Genomic DNA, 22,627 nt, shown 5'->3' on the forward strand with positions numbered 1-22,627 from the left:
CCCCCCCTGCGTCTTGACTCTTAGGGCTCAGGTGGAGGCCTCTATGGCAGTTATTCCTTCAATGTTTCATTTCCACTTCCTGCAAGGATGGGCTTTTCCATCTGCTTTCCCCTGCATGCCTTACATTTTCTGTCTCCCTTCGCTGGGGAAATCATTAGGAAGTGCCCCGTGTGCCCATCAACGTGCCCTGAAGAAACCTGTCTCCCAGGCTAGTCACTTGGAAAAGATTCACCTGCCTCTCCTACCACGGAGAACCTAGGTTTCCTAGGGCCAGAGCTGTCTGGCATGACAACCGAGGAGGCTGTAATAACTAGCAATGGCAACTTCCTATCAACAGAGTAGCTAATTGACACCTTACTTAGGCAAGGCATGGGAAGGAATACAGTGCAGTATGCCAAGGTCTCTCTTCTCGGTAGACTTGCCACATGGTTGGGAGAACAAGACTCATTTATAAAAATGGAAAGTGGCAAGGGCATATTTTATTGTGAGGCTGCTTTGGGAAATGGGGTCATGATCTCTACAGAGAAGGACCCTTGGTGATTCCAGCACATACAGTCTCTTACAGACCTTCCCAGGACCTCCTTTACCCTCATGGGGTAAGACACCCTTACCCCAGCAGAATGAGTCTGGCAAGAGACCTGAGCTCTCAGGTAAAACCCCAAACTCCTTTGACCTTCAGATTCAGGTCCTTCCTTTGTGAAACAGGGATAACTTCACATTGCGAGGACTAGATGAATTTAGGGATGTGCACAGACACGGCAAAAGTGCTGTGTAAGTGGCTCTCTGGATTCTCAGAGCATCTTATTCTTTTACTTCAGTGCGCTAGCACACCACACTGCAGTTTTTGAGTGCACGTCCGTCTTATAAATTGCAAACTCATTCCAGGTAAGGATTGTGTCTTATTCATCTTTGTGTCCCTAGATCCTAGCATAGTGCTTAGCACATGGTAAGCATTTGGCAAATGTGTGTCAGAAGAATTGTTTCAGTTCAGAGATGAGAGTAAAATTAGGGTAGAACTCTAAGAAGCCAGAAATTGCAAATTGGCAGCCTGGAGGCCAGGTTCCCTCTCAGAATTGTTTTGTTTGACCCTCACAGTGTTAATCCCTATAGCCTGTAGAAAGAAAAATCAGGGACTACCTTTGTGTTAGAGCATCCCCAACCTGACCCCCATGTCAGGAGATTTACTAGAAGGACTCAGCATAAAGTTGTACCCCCCAGCTAGGGTTTATTACAGAGGTAGGAAGGCTACACAGCTGGATCATAAGGGGAAAAGACACAAGCAGAATCTGAAGGAATCTATGCACTCTCCCTTCCGGGGGGACTCACAGCACACTCTGCCTCCAAAATGAAAATGGGGCAACATTTCCCTGCAAGTGTTTCTGCCCAAGGAAGCCCATTAGAGACTCAGCACCCAAGGTTTATAGTGAAGGCTGGTCACATAGACACCTCTGCCTTGCACATACCCAAATTCCAGAGTCTAGGAGAAAAGCAGCTGTTGAGCATAAACCATATATTTTTTTAAGATTTATTTATTTATTTATTTATTATTTATTTATTTATTTATTTATTTATTTATTTAAGAGAGAGAGAACATTTGGGGAGGGACAGAGGGAAAGAATACCAAGCAGGCTCTGTGCTGAGCACCACAGAGCCTGGCTTGGGGCTCAGTCTCACAACCCTGAGATCATGACCTGAGCCGAAATCAAGAGTTGGACACTTAACTGACTGAGTCACCCGGGTGCCCCACAGCATAAACCATATTCTTTATACACACAGTCTAGGCACAACAAACCAGCCTGGAACACTTTAAGAGCCAAGACAAGGGCTTGTCTTACAAGCAGACCTTTCTAAGGAGAAGTCTCAACCAGCTGCATTAACTCTTTCTGCATAGTCATATAACAATCCAGATTTCTAGCTTGCCTTGAAGCAAATTGGGAGATCTGGCTATATGAGACCTGCAGTCCCATTTAGCAACTGTGATAGGCAGAGTTATAGTCCGCATTTTAATACCTGGAATCTGTGACTGTTACCTTACATGCCAGGAGACTGCAGATATGATTAAGGTAGAGACCTTGAGGTCTACATTTTCTGGTGGGCCCAATATAATCACAAAGGTCCTTATAAATGGAAGAGGGAGACAAGAGCGTCAGAGTCAGGGAAGGAGAGGTCAGAAACAGAGGTCAAAGTGATGCGATTATTGGCTTTCAAGATAGAAGGAAGCCAGAGTCAAGGAATATGGGCAGCCTCTGGAAGATGGAAAAGGCAAGGGATAGATTCTCCTAGAATCTCTAGATTATTTGTACCTAAATAGGTTCTGGTATTAATTCCAGTGGGTGGTGGGGTAGGGATGGCTTCCCCATACACCACGGAACATTGTTCAGGCACAAGCAGGGTGTCTTAAGAATTCAACTCAATTCTGCCTCTACCTACCCAGAGATAGCATCAGATTCCATAGGTTGAGGGTATAGTCCTATACGACTGCCTCTCCAGCACCCTTGCTGTTACCTGGTCCCCTGATAACTGGCTATAAATTAGAGGTTCCCATGATCTCCTCCTAGGTTTAATTAATTTTCTAGAGTGGCTGACAGAACTTGGAGAGACATTTCACTTACTGTATCATTGGTTTATTATAAAAAGATATAGGGACGCCCGAGTGGCTCAGCAGTTATGCGTCTGCCTTCGGCTTAGGGCATGATCCTAGAGTCCCAGGATTGAGTTCCACATCAGGCTCCCTGCATGGAGCCTGCTTCTGCCTCTGCTTGTGTCTCTGTCTCTGTCTCTCAGGAATAAAAAAAAAAGAAAAAAAAAGGATATAAATCAGGAATGGCCAGATGGAAGAGATGCAGAGAGCAAGGTATGGAGAAGGGACAAGGAGTTTGTAGGCCCTTTCTGGGCATCCCACTCTCCCAGTATTTGCACATGTTCACCAAACTGGAAATTCCACAAACTCCATCTTTTTGGGTTTCTATGAGGGCTTCATTACATAGGCATGGTTGACCATTGACCATGTTTGCGCTCCGTCTCCTGCCCCTCTCCCCTCTCTGGAGTTGGAGGGGACTGAAGATTCCAACCCTCTAACATTTGGTTGGCTCCACTGGCAACCAGCCCCCAACCTTAGGGTGATTTCCAAAAGTTACCTCATTAACATAACAAAACATATCTTCATCATTCTCAACCCTTATGGAATTCCAAGGGTTTTAGCAGCTGTGAGCCAGGAATCCTAGACAAAGACCAAATATATACGAGGAATATATTTTAGTCATCTGAATAACCAAATAAATATTTTTCTTATGAATCACAGTATTGCATTCCCCATAAGGCCTATTTTGGACTTTTGATCTCCAGAACTGTAAGATAATAACATTGTGTGGTTTTAGGCTACTAAGTTTGTAGCAATTTGTTACAACAGCAGTAGGAAACCAGTGCGCAACAGATAGAGCTGGGTGATGGCTCCCTTCTTAGGATGGACAGCAAGCTGCTCCAAATCACTCCAACTACCATTTACCATCATATACTCAATTGTAACATATTTACATTACTCTGGCCCCCTGTAGCAAGGAGTTTATAACCACCCACCCCACCTGGAGCAGGACTTCGGGCAAGCAAGATGGAGAAGACAGGGGTGCAGGGAGAAACGTCCAAGGCATGTTAGTGGGAGACAGATTCTGACTGACTCTATGTGTGTGTGGGTGTGCACTCATGTACATGTGCACACGATTGTGAGTATGAATGCATCTCTTGAATTAAGGTCACAATGTCTGGGTGGGTGTACACTAACAATCCATATTACCAGATTGAAAACTTAGACATTCACATACATGGACATCATCTAGAAGATGATGCCAGGCACTTCCTCATTTTTCCAATTGAATCACCGCTTAGTGTGTCTACTCCACAGGAGTGTCCAGCAGACCACTCTCTCTTTGGATCTCTCTCCCTCTTCCCCTTGCCCTTTGTTATCTCCCTCTTTTCTAACCCCTTCCCAGAGTCTCACCTCATCTTGGAGCGCTGCAGCAAGGTCCTCAAAGTTAAAAAGGTCTCCACTGATTCCATCTGGGCAAGGTGGAGCAGGGCCTTAGTACATATCCTTCCATTTCTTTAGACTGGATGGAGCATCTATCACCTGTCCTCCTCCTTACAGCACAATCGTTCCAAAGGGATATCTTCATGTCTTCTCTTCTCTTCACTGTTCATGCAGGCTTGGTTCATATGCTCTACTGAGATGTTCTTGCCAAAATCTCTAGTGACTTCCAACCGGCCAAAGCCAAAGGTCACGTTTCTACATCTTTCTCAGCTTCTCACCAATGTAGAGATAGCTGATTCTTCCTGCCTCCTTGAAACACTTTCTTCTTGGCTTCAGTGACACATCCCCCTCTTGGTCCTGGCCATTCCTTCTTGGTGGTTTTTGATGGCTTACCGCTAATGAGTGTTTCCCAGGGCCTCTCTTTTTTTCATTTGTTTTTCTCCCTGAAGGAACAATTGAAGGTAAGTGATAAGTATATGGGGTTTTGTTACATTATCTCTATTTTTGGGTGTATTTTTATTTTTTTGAAAGATTTTATTTATTTATTCATGAGAGACACAGAGAGAGACAGAGACACAGGCAGAAGGAGAAGCAGGCTCCCTGTGGGGAGCCCAATGTAGAACTCGATCATGGGATCAAGACCTGATCATGGACACTGGGATCATGACCTGAGCCAAAGGCAGACGCTCAACCACTGAGCCACGCAGGTGTCCCTGGGTATATTTTAAATGTCCTTAATAAAAAGTTACTGTGACATTTTAGGGTTATTCAAAAAGGGATAGAACTAGAGTGTATACATTCTCAAACCATAGAAAAAGAACAGGAAGAAATATCACCTATATGCTAATAATTTATATATTTGCTCAAATTTATATGTCCTTTTGGACTTCTTTGAATTTCAGACTCACATGCTTATTTTACTTTCTGACATTACCACTTGAAAGTCTGTTAGGCATCTCAAACATAACACATTCAAAGTATAACTCCCAATGTCCTACCCTCGTCCTGCTCCCTGCCCAAAATGCTTCTGTCCTAAGGCTTTCAAGTCTTCTACCCATGTGCTTAAGTTAAAACCCTAGATTCATCCTACATTCCTCTTTCCCTTTCTCCTCCCTCTCTTTTTTAGTTAGAAATTTCTTGGCTGCAAGTAATGGAAAGCCTAACAGAGGCTTAAACAATGAGGATATTTATTATCCTACAAGAAATCTGAGTGGAGGGCAGTTTCCAGGGTTGATTCAGTGATGTTACCAACAACTCCAGCATTTCCAGCTATCTGTTCTGACATCCTCAGTGGGCTGGTGATGTCTTTCCTTATGATCACCAGATGGCTTCAGCAGCTCCAAGTGTCATGTCCTCATTTACTAAGGCTGGGAAGGGGGATCTCCTCCCATAATCTTTTTACCAGGGAGAAAAACCTTGCCTTCAAGCACCCTTGCAGACTTCTCGTGTGTGTCACTAGTGCCTTGCCTCAACCAGTCATTGGAAGGAGCGAATGGAATTACCATGAATGGTTTAGACTAATTTATACTCACACCTAGGGCTGGGGAAAGACCATCTTCCTTGAGCAAGTGGGAGGGTAAATAATTACACGAACCCAGGACCCTGAGTTTCAGCCAGCAAAAATGAAATAGAGTCAGGGGGCAGGGATCCCTGGGTGGCGCAGCGGTTTGGCGCCTGCCTTTGGCCTAGGGCGCGATCCTGGAGACCCAGGATCGAATCCCACATCGGGCTCCCGGTGCATGGAGCCTGCTTCTCCCTCTGCCTGTGTCTCTGCCTCTCTCTCTCTCTGTGTGTGACTGTCATAAATAAATTAAAAAAAATATTATAAAAAAAAAAGAGTCAGGGGGCAGGTAAGGCTGTTGGGTAGATTTGCACACCCCACGTTAGCATGTCCTATAACTTTACTTTGAACCCAGCTACTTCCCACAATCCCTACCCCAGTCCAAGCCACCGTCCCTCATTTCTGGATGCCCGAAGTAGCCTCCTAACTGGTTTCCTGCTTCTATTTTTGAACCCCTGGACCTGATTAACCTTATAATGCATCCTCTACACAACAGCTGCAATAATCTGTCTAAAACACAAAGTAGGCAATGATGCTTGCTTAAACCTCCCATTGCCCCAGTGATGGAAGCCATTCTTCCCAGACTCCTTTACCTCTGTGTTCTCATCTTGTAGAGCTCTCCCCCACCCTCCTTGAACACACCATTGGCTTCATTTGTCCTCACTATTCTCCATTGTCCCCACTATTCTCTTGATCTGGAGCACTACGATCCACATCTTGTTATAGTTGACTCCTTGGCATTTGGTTTCAGTTAAAACATCAGCTAGCTTGCTTGTTTGCTTCCTTCCTTCCTTTCTTCAGACATCAGCTTCTTAGATGGCAATAGTAGCCCTCCTTATCTCTTTCTGCATCATTATGCTGGTTTATTTTCTTCATGTGTTTATTTCTAACTGAAATTGCCTAGTTTGTTTATTCATTATCCGTCTTCCCCATGAAAATGCATGCTCCTTATAAGCACAAACCTTTTGTCCACCACTGTATTCTCGGAACCTGGAACAGTACGTGGCATATAGGACACACCCGATAAATATTTGTTGAAGAAATTAAGGATTTCCTCTCATTTTATAACTGAGATATATTAATATGCTTTAAAAATCTCAGTCTCTTTACTTGATCGTACATAAGATCCTCCCCCGGCCTACCTTAAAGATAGTTTTCCTTTCCAGAATTGGTGATGTTTATGTTGTCTCTTCAGATACCGAACTTTGAAGGCCAGTAGGGAAGTTGAAGTGCTAGACAAGAGGTTTTGGGGGGCCACTGGGCTCTCTGGGTCCCAAATCCTTCCATCTGTTAAACAATTCCTGAAGTCTATGGCTTTGTGGATCAACCAAGTGTAGGCTGGGCTTACGTACCTTTGAAGTGTTGGTTTGCTGTTTCTTCTCTCTGGGGATCTTGGCCTCTTAATTCCAGCTAGGAGAACAATGACTGTAGTCCACAGCCAAAACCAGAGTTAACCATCTTGATATTCTAGGTCACTCCCTGGCATCCTGTGTTGAGAAGGGCTCTGAAAAAGCCCCCACTTCAAAATAGCTTCCCCACCATTTGCCACAATGACTGAAATTCCATATTAGCAACTGCTTCATGGATAGGGTTGCTAAATAAAATTCCTTTATTTGCTAAATCTGGCATTCCTATTCCTGGTCATGGTTGTTAATTGGAGAATGACTGGAGAGACGTAGTGTGGTTTCCAGGCAGCATTAGCGTCCATTTGAGGTTAGCGGTCATATATTTGAAGTCAGATCAGCCAGCCTGGTTCTGGGTTTTTCTGTAGCTACTGTTTAGCTGGGTCAGTACAGACAGAGTTGGTGACGATGAACCAGGGTTGTGGTTTAGTCGATGAGGATGCTAAAGCTGGAGGGAAGCAAGAGAATGATCATGACCCACCAAGGAATTTAAGATGGAAAGGAAGGAGATAAAGACACGGGAAGAGGGTGAGGAACAGTCAGAGCTCTGCCTTGTGGAAAGAGAAGCATGGAGCCTGAGTCCCAGATGAATTTTAATTCCACCACTAATGAGCCCCCATGTGACCTTGGGCAAGACGCAAGAGGCTTCCATTTCCTTTTCTTCCTCAGGGGGAATGGAGGCCCCACCTTGCCTACCTCACAAAGCTGTTGAGGGACTCAAAGGAGGTAAGGGGTGTAGTCACCTTAAGAGCCACAAAGTGGGGTACAAACGTGAGAGATTAACACTTGTATTTCACAAGTTTGCGTAAGGCCATAGGGAGACTCCTGTGGGAAAATAAGGCCAAGCGAGGCTGGCAGCCACTTGCTTGGCATAGGGAGAGACCCCGAGGAGTAGCCCTGAACCCCTGCTCCTCATCTTGCTTTCCCTGTGGAGAACAACAGCAATTCTAGACTAAGCACTTACAGAAGTTTATCTTGTTTCATCCTCACCATATTTCCTCTCCCCATTCTACAGATGAGAAAACTGAGGTGGGAAAAGACGTAAAATACCAGAGCTGGCACTGAGCCTGAGCTCTAGTTCCCTATGGCCTATAATGTTCTGAGCTTCCACCCAGAAGACCCTGGGGCTTGATCTCTTGCCCTAGGACTCGTTATTTCTGGTTCAGTGCACTCTTCCTGGCACCACCCCCATTCCACTTCCAGTCCTCACCAACCCTAGGGCTGGCCTTGCAGCTGGAGCACAGGGGGTTTGATGTCTGAATCCTCTCCCACCTGCTAGAGACTGCTGAACCACCAGGAAATGGGACTGAGGAGCAGACACTGTGTACCCAGGGGCCTGGGTACCTGTGTGGGGTGAGCAGCGGAGCCCCTCCTCTACCCACCCCACCTTGCTGCCCTGTTTGAGCCCAGGCCCAGCACTTGGTAACCAAGTCAACAAGCCTGCCCTCCTGGGGCTGTTTCTAACAACATTTTCCCAGCTGATAGCCGGCTGCAGAGTATAAGGAGGCCAGTGGGTCTCTCACAGACCCATATCTGCCTCTCATCAAACAGCAGACAGACAGATAGACAGACAATCCTAGCCAGCCCCAAGTGAAGCAGCATGGTAAGCAGGGTTGGGGGCTTGGGCCTGCAAGCGAGGATCCTAGTGGCCCTAGGTGGGTGGTGTGAAGGACCCTTGGGGAGTCCAAGTGTTCCCGGGGCTGGTGTGTGGCCAGGTGAGGTGGGGAGAAGGAAAGACTTCCAGATGTGAGTGTGGCTCCCCAAGTGTATAGGTATGTGAGAATGCATGCAGAGGTGGAGGACAGGGTTATGGGAACCAGGACGTGGGTCTGAGCCTCTGCTCAGGAGCAGGGCTGCTGAGGGGCTCTGAATTTAGGGGTAGGGCGTATAGACTCAGCAGGACTGGAGCAGGAAGTGCTGGCACTTTACAAACCTGGCCCCACAGCAGATTTACTGTTGGCTTCTCATCTCACCTCCCAGCTGTAGGGACACATCCTTACCACCCTGCCCAGCTGATGTGTCTGATCTGATCCCTTATTTCAACAGAGAGAGTGAGGAGGAAGGGGAGGGAAAGGGAAGGTGCTCCTGCTTATTGAAAGCTGGCTGTGTGTGGGGCTCATTTGGTATCTTTTGCTAGGCTCCCCATCAGGAGGGATAGAAGAGCTGTGAAGAACATGGCTGGAGCCAAGCTGTTCTCACTCTGAATATCACTGGTTTACTCATGACCTTGAGCTCATTGCTTAATCTCTCTGAGGGTCAGTTTCCTCATGTGCAAAATGGTGGCATGAAAGTACCCACTTATAGGGTTGTCACGAAGATGAAATGGGATAACAGGTGGAGTGCTTAGCATAGGGTCCCTAATTAATGCTTAGCACAGGGGAACTAAGTGGCATAATGACAAAGCCCAACAGGTACAAGATCATACTATTTCTACATTCAAGAAAAGGGCACTAGAGACGCTGAAGAGAAATAACTTGTCTGAGGTCATAGGGGGATGGGCACTTGACCTTAAATCTATGTGATTCCAGGGGTTGAGTTCTTTGCCCTGCACCTGTTGCCCCACAGTAAGGGGTATCATTTCTAGCATCTCAAGTATACCCAAGAGGTCAGAGACACCTTGTGTGGGCCTGCAGCAGTCACAGGGGCCAAGATGGTGTCTGGCTTTGTAGACAGAGCCTGGGCGGGCTTGGTTACAACAGCCGGTGCTGGGCTGTCAGTGGATTGGTAAGCCCTGTTAGTCCTCCCTGTGAGATAGGGGGATTTCTGGAATCCTTTTGTCCCTAAACATCCCCAGCTTAACTCATTACCTTCTCTTTTTAATGACCGCAGAGGTTGGGGGATGGGAGTTGGGAAGGCGACCCAACATGTATGGTGCACCCAGTTTGTGTCATACAGTGAGCCAGGCAACTTGTAGGCATTTCTTCATTTAATCCCCCTAGGAGGGCAGCCCGGGTGGCTCAGAGGTTTAGCGCTGCCTTTAGCCCAGGGCCTGATCCTGGGGACCAGGGATCCAGTCCCACATCGGGCTCCCTGCATGGAGCCTGCTTCTCCCTCTGCCTGTGTCTCTGCCTCTGTGTGTGTGTGTGTGTGTGTGTGTGTGTGTTTCTCATGAATAAATAAATAATATCTTTTAAAAAAAATCCTCCTAAGAATTCTGTGGGGGGGGGCTCTTATTATTGCCCCAGTTCATGGGATGTTGGGAGGCCCACAGAGGGGTTAACGCTCTTGCCCAAGGCAAGTAGAGAAGTAACAACGATGCATGATTTAATCCCAGTCATCTCAAAATCCAAATCAAGGCCCTTGTGTCACATTTTTAAAAAGTCAGTCAAGTGTTAAATTTATGGAGAAAGTATCCTCGTTAAAAATTATGAAATATGGGCAGCCCAGGTGGTTCAGCGGTTTAGCTCTGCCTTCAGCCCACAGCGTGATTCTGGGGACCTGAGATCAAATCCCACGTCGGGCTTCCTGCATGGAGCCTGCTTCTCTCTCTGCCTGTGTCTCTGCCCCCCCCCTTTGTGTCTCTCATGAATAAATAAATAAAATCTTTTAAAAAAATTATGAAATATTCCAGGCAGGAAAGTGTAAAGAACAATATAATAAACACCTGCTACCCAGCTTAAGAAATAGAATCTCTCTCCAACTGCATTCACCTCCCTCTTCTATAGAGAGAGCCATTGTTCCAAATTTAGTGTTAATATTTTCTCTTGCTTTATTTTTGTAATATACACACTACAAGATTATGTAGTAAAATATAAATTTATCTGTAAATGACGCACAACATTGTTTTACGAGTTAAAGATTTTTATAAATGGTATCATATGGTATGATTCTTCCTTAATTTGCTTTTGTGTTTTTCTGGTAAGAACTTTCTGGTAAGATTCTTTCTTGTAACTCATCCATTTCTACTTCTGAATCATTCCTCATCCATTTTCTCCTGTGGAAGGACATTTAATTGGCTTCCGTTGCTATGGTGCTGTGACTGTTCTTGCACCTATTCTTGTTTACCTGTGTGAGAACTTACTCTAGAGCAAGAAAATCATCAGCTTTCCTAGATATTGCCAAATTTTTCTCCAAAAGATATAATCAATTTAGGCTTCTACCAACTATTTAAGGGATCCCATTTCTCCACATCCTCCACATGGTTAAGCGTTAAAGCTTGGGGAAACCTGATGGATATGCTCATTTTGTTTTTAAGGCCTGTGGTAATTAGTTCTCAAGGAGAGCAAGGAGGCAGAGTCTGGTACCCCACCTACCACACTGTCACACACCTGTTAATGTGTGAAACTCTCCTGGCCCCCCACAGTGAGCCACCTGAAGCCAGGGACCATGCATTAGGTGCCATGTATCCCCAGTGTCAACACAGTGTCAGGAGCATAGCAGAGCCTCAAAATATTTGATGAAGCCAGAAGTCCAACCTTCTTGATTCTCATGGGGCTCCCCAGGAGAAAGCATTGACCTTTCTGATTTCTGGGACCAAGCAGTTTATGCCTGTCCTGCTTTAGGGGCCAAGCATTCTTTGACACCAGCCTTGAATCATGTGAGGAAGACCATCTACTCAGCCCCACTCCACTCCACTGCAGAATTATGCACACCCAAGAGGGGAAAAAACAGCATATCCCCCTCCATTCCAGGTCCACTCTTCCCTTCCTTGCTGGCATTTCTAAGCTGTAGCACGAATCTAGAGATATTCCTGCTTTCAAAACCTCTCCCTTGCCTCTGATCCCTGAAACCTGCCTTGGATCTTACTTTTCTCGCCAATGGCCCTTAATTTTTTTTTTCTGAACACGGGTGGATTGACTATCATGCTCTGCCAGACTCATCTGACCCCTTCAACGCTCCTTAAGACGCTTAGTCACTGAGCAAAACTATAATCTTAGAACTGCCCACATCTGCTTCCTGACAGTTTGGGCCCAGCCCCCTGGAGCCACTGCCTGTGGACCTCCGAGGCCACCAGTCAATGCTTAGACACAGGAGAGGGGGCAAGTTGGGCAGGAACCTTTGGCCTCAGCCAGAGAGCCACTCAGGAAAGGATTACAGGCAGGAACCGTGACCAGGCACGGCAGTCTCCTCTCTGCTAAGAGTGTTCTCTGCACTTTGCCTGCTCAGCGTGAGTGCATTTCAGTCCATGTGGGGCAGGCCGGTGTGCAAATTGGCAATGCCTGCTGGGAGCTCTACTGTCTGGAACATGGGATCCAACCCGATGGACAGATGCCCAGTGACAAGACCATCGGTGGAGGGGACGACTCCTTCAACACCTTCTTTAGTGAAACTGGGGCTGGGAAACATGTGCCCCGGGCGGTGTTTGTGGATCTGGAGCCCACTGTGATTGGTGAGTGATGCTCAGTCTCTGCCACATGTGTCACCTTGTCCCAGGTACCACAGCAAGCCGTTCTCCATAACTAGAGCACTAGAATTTGTAGTTCCCATGTGTGGCAGCCCATTAAACCACAGATCTGGGACACCCGGGTGGCTCAGTGGTTGAGCGCCTGCCTTCAGCTCAGGGCGTGATCCTGGTCTGGGGATCGGGTCCCACATCGGGCTCCCTGCATGGCGCCTGCTTCTCCCTATGTCTATGTCTCTGCCTCTTTCTCTTTGTCTCTCATGAATAAATATAAAATCTTAAAAACAAACAAACATAGATCTGCTGCCACTCAGCTCCAAAGTCTCAGGGTTGCTCCATATCCATTTCTTGTTTGTCCAAGAATACTAAGAGTCAAGGGCAATAGCATCAGCCCGAATGGGGCTCCCCTAGGGTAGGACCTGGGGCCAGGTGACCCCACCCCTTCTGGGTAACCTGGGGAGCCAGGCTGCAAGGGCAGGGAGGCGTTTAAAACTCTGCCCATTGGGATCCCTGGGTGGCGCAGTGGTTTAGCGCCTGCCTTTGGCCCAGGGCGCGATCCTGGAGACCCAGAATCGAATCCCACGTCGGGCTCCCGGTGCATGGAGCCTGCTTCTCTGTGTGTGTGTGTGTGTGTGTGTGTGTGTGTGTGTGTGTGTGAGACTATCATAAATAAATAAAAAATTAAAAAAAAAAAAAACAACTCTGCCCATTGCAGATGAGGTTCGGACAGGCACGTACCGCCAGCTCTTCCACCCAGAGCAGCTCATCACTGGCAAGGAAGATGCTGCCAATAACTACGCCCGAGGTCACTACACCATTGGAAAGGAGCTCATCGACCTGGTACTGGACCGAATTCGGAAGCTGGTGAGTGGTGGTGGCTGAGGGCTGGGGAAAGAGGAATCTGGATTCCTGTAGTGAAGAGATCTGGACACTATGTAGGAAGAGCAGCTTTAGCCCTTGGGAGAGCCTCCTGGATGAGTTTTATTTTATTTTTGGATGAGTTTTAAAGATGTAGGATCAGGACCAGTGAGGAGGGGCCCTACACATTGATCAGGGGAGGTATAAGCTCTAGCCTGGAGCTGGGTGTCCTCTTTACCTCCTATAGCAACTAGCCCGAGGCCTGGCAGAATGGCCACCAGGGCAAACATGACCATGGGCTGCCTGGCCAAGCTATGGAGGTCCTTACGCATTCCTAAAATAGGAATTGCAGGGATCTGGCAGAAATCCCAATGAAAAGCAGGGATCCAAATAATCCTGACCCAGGGCTCTATGATCAAAGTTGGCCTCCACTGAGGATGGGGGATCAGGTTCCTGGGTTGTTGATCTCAGTACGGAAGCCCTCCAGAAACATGTGAAATTAAATCAGGGGTAAACAGGTATGGAGCTGGGTGGGGTTGGCAAGTTATGGTGACAAAAGTGACTATGTCATGAGATTCTAGAGACCTGTTTTAGAGACCTCAGGTGGGTTTAGAGAGGAAGAGGAACAAGAGGAGAGAGAGTGGGCCCTCCCTATGAGGATCTGTTTTGTGCTCTTGGAAAAGCACAAGGATTCAATGAAAGAAATGTTTGGGGAATTTGAAACAGCACGAGCTGGTTCTTTCCTTTTCATCAGCTCTGCCTCATATCCCACATTTCTCTTCACCGTCTACTTTCTAGGCTGACCAGTGCACAGGACTCCAAGGGTTCCTCATCTTCCACAGCTTCGGAGGGGGCACCGGCTCGGGCTTCACCTCACTCCTGATGGAGCGGCTCTCGGTTGACTACGGCAAGAAGTCCAAGCTGGAGTTCTCCATCTACCCCGCCCCCCAGGTGTCCACAGCCGTGGTGGAGCCCTACAACTCCATCCTGACCACCCACACCACCCTGGAGCACTCGGACTGTGCCTTCATGGTGGACAACGAGGCCATCTACGACATCTGCCGCCGCAACCTGGACATCGAGCGCCCCACCTACACCAACCTCAACCGGCTCATCAGCCAAATCGTCTCCTCCATCACGGCTTCCCTGCGCTTCGACGGGGCCCTCAACGTGGACCTGACGGAGTTCCAGACCAACCTGGTGCCCTACCCTCGCATCCACTTCCCGCTGGCCACGTACGCGCCGGTCATCTCCGCGGAGAAGGCCTACCACGAGCAGCTGTCGGTGGCGGAGATCACCAACGCCTGCTTCGAGCCCGCCAACCAGATGGTGAAGTGCGATCCCCGCCACGGCAAGTACATGGCCTGCTGCCTGCTGTACCGGGGCGACGTGGTGCCCAAGGACGTCAACGCCGCCATCGCCGCCATCAAGACCAAGCGCAGTATTCAGTTTGTGGACTGGTGCCCCACGGGCTTCAAGGTGGGGATCAACTACCAGCCACCCACCGTGGTGCCCGGGGGCGACCTGGCCAAGGTGCAGCGCGCCGTGTGCATGCTGAGCAACACGACCGCCATCGCCGAGGCCTGGGCCCGCCTGGATCACAAGTTCGACCTGATGTATGCCAAGAGGGCCTTTGTGCACTGGTACGTGGGCGAGGGCATGGAGGAGGGGGAGTTCTCTGAGGCCCGGGAGGATATGGCTGCCCTGGAGAAGGATTACGAGGAGGTGGGCATGGATAGCGTGGAGGGGGAGGGAGAAGAGGAGGGAGATGAATACTAGGGGAACCCCATGTGCCTGTCCTAAATAAAGTGCTGTGGCCTTACCGTCTGGCAAGTGTCTTTTGCTCTTGGGAAAATCTGCAGAGCAGGGCTTTCTGCTTCAAGAGAGATAGGAAGGCTGGGATCTTAACCTGGGTTCCCCAGAAACCAGATCTGGTTCCAGATTTTAGGAAAGAGTGAAGTTCCAAGAAGCACAATGGGGAAAAAAAAGAAAGAAAGAAAAAAAAGAAAAAGAAGCACAATGGGGATCAAGGAGGTTAAAGCAGAGAAGGAGACAGAATTTACCCCGGAGAAGAATAAATGGCATCTCGGGATCAGCTCTTGGGTGAAGGGGCAGCAGAGGACGGGAGGGTGGGGAAATGTATGCACTGGCCCCATTCCTCCATTGGTTAAGCCTTCCCCCCATGAAGCACGAACGCCCCTGCCCTTCTGGGTGGCACACACTCAGGAGGCAGTGCCCACAGGGAAGCCCTGGGGCAGGACATGGGTGACGTTGGTCCCAGCCACACAGCGCTGCAAGGAGAGTCTAGTGAGGCCAGGAGGGTGTGCAGTGTGCCTTAGACAGAGCTGGTGCTCACTAGTCCCGTCCCACAGATCACAGGTTTGTCTCCTTCAGGCAGGAGGTTTGGGTATCGAGAGTCCAGAAGCTGGCATTAAGGCAGAACGGTGGCCCAGTGGCAGCAACAATGGGGAAACAGCTGGGGTGGGGGCTGACCTCCCTGTGATCTCCATCGATAGTCCCACTTTTTGATAACAGACAAGTGACCTTTATTTCAATTCCATGCCTCAGGCTATGCAAGCACAGCTCCAAGCCCCCACCTCCAACCAGACGGCTGGCCCTAAAATCCTTATATATGGATTTTCTGTAGCCTCTGGTGGCTGGAGGGATGATTTAACCATTAGAATAATTGAAACTAGGGCAATCCCTGCCTCCCACCAAAGAGATTCAATGCTTAGTGTTTCCCTCAGATCTGTCCTTTCTGCAGCTTCCCCTTTCCTCAGACTGGATGCTGGGAAGGCATCCGAAAGGTCAGCAACACCAGGATGCTGCTAGCAACCCTACGGCTGGAGGAGCCAAGCTCTGGTGATGCCAGAGCATTGGAGCTGAGATGCCGGGTGGGAGCTGGAGCCGCAGTGGAGCTGCTCAGAGGTGGCAGGAGGAACCAAGGAGGGAGGGATATTTGGCAGATCCAGAGCCACGGAGGTGACACAACCACTAAACCAGAGGTGCCCCCTGATTTAGAGAGAGGGGGAGAAAGACCCTGGCTTCTCCTTCCTTGCACCCTCAATCTCTGGCTGGTGGCTCCCACTGTCTGAACCTAGGCAGGAGCTAGTTGGCAAGGGGGCCTAGCTACAAGGGGGTGCAGCAAGTGAGAGACAGAGCGGGCTGGGAAGGTGGGGGGTTGGAGCTCGGAGCAAACGCATACCCACACCAGGTCTAGCATTCAGGGCCTGTCTCAAACCAAACCAGAAACGGAGTGACTCCCGGTAGCATCACCTATCCCTGTCTTATCCAGATAATAACTCTGTAGTAAGCAGAGGATGGGATGAAAGCAACAGATGGTGGGGGGTTTAGGGAAGAAAGTGGGCAGGCCCAGCACAGCAGCCTGCTCCTTCCACTTTGCAATTATTTGCCCAGGGAGAGCAAGTGTTCTCCACTCCTCTATGACGGTGTAAGCTTACGGGGGCAGCTCTGTCCTGAGGAGAGAGACGCCTGTGGTTTTGTGTGTACGCGTGTGTGGTGGTGCTGGCGCGGGAGTAATTTAACTCAGTGGCAGTATTTAGAAGCCCATTTTGGCTGAGGAGCTCAGCTATACCCTCACATCCACTTTTCTCCCTCATCAAAGGGCTTGACTTTCAAATCTCTGACTCCTGGGTCTTTCTCTCTCTCACCTGGTTTCAAACTTGGGAAGTCAAGATGGGTCATTTTGGGAGCCCTTCACATCCCAAGAAACATTGTCATTTATTGAGTCCCTACTATGTACTCGGCCCTGTACCCATATTACCTTGTTTAATCCTGAGGTGGGGGAGCCTTGGGTGGCTCAATTGTTTAAGCATCTGCCTTGGGTTCAGGTCATGATCCAGGGTCCTGGGGTCAAGTCGCACATTGGGGATCCCTGCTCAGGAGGGGGTCTGCTTCTCCTCCCTCTCCCCCTTCCTGCTGCTCATGCTCTCTCTCTCTCTCTCAAATAAAATCTTAAAAAAAATCCTGAGGTAGGGATCCCTGGGTGGCGCAGCGGTTTGGCGCCTGCCTTTGGCCCAGGGCGTGATCCTGGAGACCCGGGATCGAATCCCATATCAGGCTCCCGATGCATGGAGCCTGCTTCTCCCTCTGCCTGTGTCTCTGCCTCTCTCTCTCTCTCTCTGTGACTATCATAAGTAAATAAATAAAAATTAAAAAAAAAATCCTGAGGTAAATACAGTTACACACACTGGACTGGAAGCCTCAGGAAACAAGGCTTACTCTATTCTCAGCACCTAGAATGTTGCTGGGTGAACATATTAGGCAACATATGTGTTGAATGGTCATTGAATAGACTTGCTAAGTGAATGCCTATTCTACAGACGTGGAGACTGAGGTTCAGAGAAGTTATGGCACCTGCTCAAGGTTATTCAATTACAAATGGAGGAGTTGGGATTCAAACCCAGGTCAGCCTGGACAGAAGCTTATGGTGCTGTCCTCCCCTCCCTCAGCTGCCCTCCCCACTCCCGCCACAGCAGTTCCAGGCACGCCTCCAGACGCGGCTCAGAACCTGCCAGATCTCTAATGCCCAGACAGTGACTCAGGCACCTCAAAGGCAAGGAGGGGGTGACGCTTGACGCTCCTTTGCCTAGGCGCTGAGGTGGAGGGCACTAGGTGGGGCAGAGACACAGCCTCTGGGGCTGAACCAGGGCAGAAGCATCTTTGGGGCCAGGTTTGGGGGCTCTCCATGCCCTCTGGAAAGGGCCCCCAGCCCCAACATCTCATAGGAGGTGAGATAAGGGCTTGGAAAAGCCCAGCAGGATGTGAGGTCTTTAACCAGCCAGGGTGGCTGGGCAGCAGAGAGGGGGCCAGGCATCCCTCCATCTATTGCACCAGCCCACCTGCCCTGGGCAGTTGAAACAGCATGAGCTGGTTCTTTCCTTTTCATCAGCTCTGCCTCATATCCCACATTATCTCCTCTCAGACCCTTCCAGGCCTCCCAGCTAGTAAGTCTGCTGGCAGGCACTGGCAGGCCTAAGTTGGACTGGGTGTGGGTGTGGGTGTGGGTGTGGGTGTGGGCGTGGGAGGTGGCAACCCAGACCTCCACGGGACAGCCAGGAGCACCACCCAGCCTGGCTCCCGGGGACTCCCTCAGTGCAGGGCGCTTTCATCCCCGATGCTTCTAAAACCAGGGTACAATTACCTCCTGTAGGCAGACACAAGAGACATATTCCCAAAGTGGATTCCACCCAACACATTTATTCCTTCATCTCTGGGGTGTCAAGAACATGCCTGTCTCCAAAGCTACGTTCTCACCATTCCCTCCTTCTGGAACGCTGCCTCCCCCTGCTTGTCTCAATGTTGCCATTCCTTCCAGCTTAGGTCACAGCCACCCAGAACCATCCGCCCTGGAAAGCTCCCCCTTCTAGATTCGTCCAGCACCTTACTGTCTAACACTCATTTGGAACTTGGCATGAACTACCTTGTGGCGCTCAGCTTCTTGCCAGTATTTCTTCAACTACAGTTTTAAAAAATCATATATATATATATGTTATGTTATGATTATATATGATTATATATATATATATATATATATATATATATATATTTGAACAGTTACTATGTGAACATGCTTCCAAATGGAAAAGGTACAAAGGTTTACAAAGAGCAAAAAGAAGTTTGTAAGTGAAAATAAGTCCCCTTCTTTTGTTCCCCTCTTGACAGCCTCCACTATTAATTTGTTAGTGTTTCCTTCCAGAGACATCTACATATATATTAATGTGTATACAGTAGTCTCCCTTGATCCATGGGGGATATGTTCAAGACTCCAATGGATGCCTGAAACCATGGATGGTACCAGAACCCATATATACCATGTTTTTTGCTATACATGCATCCCTATGATAAAGTTTAACTTGTAAATCAGGCCCAGAGATTAACAATAACTAATAATAAAATAAAACAGGGCAGCCCGGTGGCTCAGCGGTTTAGCGCCACCTTCAGCCCAGGGCCTGATCCTGGAGACCTGGGATCGAGTCCCATGTCGGGCTCCCTGCATGGAGCCTGCTTCTCTGCCTGTGTCTCTGCCTCTCTCTCTCTCTCTCTCTCTTTCTCTCCCTCTCTCTCTGTGTCTCTCATGAATAAAAAAATCTTTTAAAAAATAAAATAAAACGAGTCTAATAATATACCGTGACAAAAGTTATGTGAATGTGGTCTCTCTCAAAATATCTCATGTCGTACTCCTCTCCTTACGACAATAGAAGATGCTGAAATACCTACGTGATCAGATAAAGTGAGGTGGAGGTATTGTGATATGGTGCTTGGCTACTACTGACTTTCTGATGATACAAGAAGGAGGATCACCATTTTCCAGACTGTGGTCCACCTTGGGTAACTGAAACCATCCATAAGGTGGGCACACATGTTTAGATACATTTTATCTTACCCTCGTTTTTTCATTTAACAAGAAATCTTTTTTTTAATTTTTTATTTATTTATGATAGTCACAGAGAGAGAGAGAGAGGCAGAGACACAGGCAGAGGGAGAAGCAGGCTCCATGCACCGGGAGCCCGACGTGGGATTCGATCCCGGGTCTCCAGGATCGCGCCCTGGGCTAAAGGCAGGCGCCAAACCGCTGCGCCACCCAGGGATCCCTAACAAGAAATCTTGAAGACTGTCCCTATCAGTACATATAGATATACCTCATTCTTGTTGGTAACAATGTATTATTCCATTGCATAGTGTATCATTGCTTATTTAACCAGTCCACTATTTTTAAAAACATTTATTTGAGAGAGAAAGAGTGTGAATGAGCACAAGTGGGGGGGGGGGGGCAGAGGGAGAGAGAGAAGCAGGCTCCCTGCTCCATCCCAGGACTCTGGGATCAGGATCTAAGCCAAAGGGCAGATGCTTAACCAGCCACCCAGGTGCCCCTAACCAGTCTACTATTAATGAGTATTTAGGTTTCCAATCCTTTGCTTTGGAAACAAATTCTGGAACCCTTGTACATACTTCTTTGCACATACGTTCAATGATAAACTCTTAGGATCAGAACTGCTGGGTCAAAGACTATGCACCTTTAACTCTGACATGCCCCATGCTGCTCTCCTACTACCAGTGTGCTAGCACGCCTATGCCTGGGGCCTTGCCCATACAGTGTATACAACTTGTTGATCTTTGTCAATCATCTGATAAGTGAAACAAAGCATTTTATTGCAGCTTTCCTTTATAATTCTCTTGTTATCAAGCATCTTTTCATATGTCTAAAAGTCAGCATTTTCTCTTCTGTGAACTGTCTTGTCTGAGCCTTTTGGCCATTTATTTTTTTTAATGGTCTTTTTTTTATTATTTATGATAATCACACAGAGAGAGAGAGAGAGAGAGGCAGAGACACAGGCAGAGGGAGAGGCAGGCTCCATGCACCTGGGAGCCAGATGTGGGATTCAATCCCGGGTCTCCAGGATCATGCCCTGGGCCAAAGGCAGGCGCCAAACCGCTGCTCCACCCAGGGATCCCCACCTTTTGGCCATTTAAAAAACTGCTTTCTTTCTTTGTCTTTCCTTGCGAACAAAGGAAATTAACCCTTGGTTTGCTAGATGGCTCGATATCATTTCCTTCAGGTGTCACTTGTCAATGTCCCAACTAGATTTTTATCTCTTTGAGTACAAGGGCTGGAACTTAAACCCCTTTGTATTCCTAATTCTTAATATAATACCACATACACCGTAGATGCTAGACAAATGTCTGTTGAGATAAGAGAAGTAAGGAGAAAGAGATTTGGGAAATTTTGGAGTGATCTACCCTATTTCTTCCTCTTATACCAAGGCCAGTCAGGGCTCTTGTAAACAGCAAAAATTAGCTCTGGCAAATTAAAACAAAAAAGACACTCCCCCACCCCCACTCCAATACACACACATACATGCACAAATTAGAGACACTGGGTTGCACACAGAATTAATACGAGGGATGCCAAGTGAGGCTCCACAAACAGATAGGGACCAAGGGAAGCTGAGCATTAGGCATCCTAGTCAAGGTCAGGGCACAGGACAGTCTGCCTAAAAGAAGGGGGTTCCCTACAGAACAAGGAGCTGCAATGAGGCTCCCTCCCCACCAGGCACTGACATTTCTTCCTCCACACACTAGAGGCCACTGCTGGCTCCCATGTCACAACCACTCCAGAATTCTCAATTTTTCTGTGGCTTGCTCCACATTCAAAGTCCCAGTTGGAGCTTTCAATTGGCAGGACGTATGGCTTTTGCCTGTACCTCCGGAGCTGAGATGTCTGGGACAGCAAGTGTCAGGGCTTTGTGACAGGTGGTGGCCTGCCTCCCAGCAAGGCCTACACAATGGGAATTGCCCAAACAGGCGGAAGTCTCCGACTGTGGGCAGCCAGGGAAAGTGGACAAATGCACACTTCCTGCTTTCCTCATGTGTGGCTCAATCTTTGGTGAAGCATTTCTGGGTCACCCAGCCAGAAAAACACTCTTCTGGACTCACATAGGCATGACTGCCTGGGCCAATCACGCTCATGGAGAGGATATGTACTAAGACCCAGACATAGTGTGTAGCACACCTTATCTGACTTTCAAACAGCCCTAGGCATTTACCTGTATTTAGGTAGGAAAAACTGAGTCCTCAGAGGTTTTGCCAAGTCTCGCAACAGTGCCAGGTTGCAGACCCAGTTCTGTCTGTTTTTAAAACCTTGGGATTTCCCAGTGGACTATATTGTTGGGCTGTTATCTTATCAAGTCGGAGCTCTATGGACCAGGGACTAGATCATATTCTTTTCACATCCTGCCTGCATCTACTATGTAGAATACGTTCAATTAATACTTGTGGTTTAGCCTGGATGGTATCAAGCAGGAGCCAATTCTGGAAAGTTCTCTAACTCTCCCACGAGGCCTGAACCCAGGAGTCATTTTGAGATGGACGAGGTCTATTTGGGATCCCTCTGCGAGGAACACAACCACAAAAACCACAAAACCTTCCATCTGGGGGACTTCCTTTTCCTGTTTTCGTTTTATCCTTTAACCCCACCTCCCCGCGATGTGTCAAAACCTGTCCACAAGAGGTTCCGACCTGTTCGTTATTTAATCATCCAAAGGCTATTCCTGAACCCTACAACTGCCCCACATACTCTTGTGCAAAAAAAAAAAAAAAAAAAAAAGGTGGTGGGGGGGACACAATGTCTGTCCCGTGGAATTCACTGTCTCAAGCGGGAGGCGAACGTCCGTCAAAGGAAGAATCAGGACAAGTAAGGGCTGACTCGCAGCTCGGCGCGGCGCGGGCCGGCGGGTCTGACCTCGTCGGGGAGTCGGGCGGCCTGTTGTCGGGACCCGGTGCGGGAGCGGAGGTGTGAGGCGGAGGCTTCAGGCCGGGGGGCTCCGTGAGTCCGCGCGGCCATGCATCGCCCTGCGCCGATCGCCCACCGCCCAGCCCGCGCCCGGGAGAGCGGCCGAGGCACCGCGGGCTGCGGGCCC

General features: G+C 48.5%; 1 protein-coding gene and 1 long non-coding RNA gene across 3 annotated transcripts; one reads left to right on the forward strand and one right to left on the reverse strand.

Moving 5' to 3' along the window:
- Positions 1-2,832: 2,832 nt before the first annotated feature.
- On the reverse strand, positions 2,833-22,612 carry LOC102155449. The gene is made up of 4 exons (XR_005385417.1): positions 21,755-22,612; positions 6,938-7,436; positions 3,995-4,467; positions 2,833-3,220 (listed from the first exon to the last, which is right to left on the reverse strand). It is a non-coding gene; the product is annotated as an uncharacterized LOC102155449 (long non-coding RNA).
- LOC610636 (tubulin alpha-1B chain) lies at positions 7,658-15,000 on the forward strand. 2 transcript variants are annotated; one of them, XM_038585813.1, is made up of 4 exons: positions 8,574-8,591; positions 12,095-12,317; positions 13,045-13,193; positions 13,986-15,000. In XM_038585813.1, the coding sequence occupies exons 1-4, from the start codon at positions 8,589-8,591 to the stop codon at positions 14,964-14,966; spliced, it is 1,356 nt and encodes a 451-aa protein (XP_038441741.1). In that variant the 5' UTR covers positions 8,574-8,588; the 3' UTR covers positions 14,967-15,000. The 2 variants fall into 2 exon arrangements, with proteins under 2 accessions (XP_038441742.1, XP_038441741.1); XM_038585814.1 differs by lacking the exons at positions 8,574-8,591; positions 12,095-12,317 and adding an exon at positions 7,658-7,714.
- Positions 22,613-22,627: the final 15 nt, after the last annotated feature.

The sequence above is a fragment of the Canis lupus genome, chromosome 37 (genome assembly GCF_011100685.1).
Source record: "Canis lupus familiaris isolate Mischka breed German Shepherd chromosome 37, alternate assembly UU_Cfam_GSD_1.0, whole genome shotgun sequence".
NCBI lineage: Eukaryota > Metazoa > Chordata > Mammalia > Carnivora > Canidae > Canis > Canis lupus.

Bases quoted from the DNA above. Each gene is read 5' to 3' on its own strand.
- LOC610636 (XM_038585813.1), top strand. The intron at 12,318-13,044 runs GTGAGTGATGCT...TGCCCATTGCAG, and splicing joins TCTGGAGCCCACTGTGATTG to ATGAGGTTCGGACAGGCACG. The intron at 13,194-13,985 runs GTGAGTGGTGGT...TCTACTTTCTAG, and splicing joins TGGACCGAATTCGGAAGCTG to GCTGACCAGTGCACAGGACT.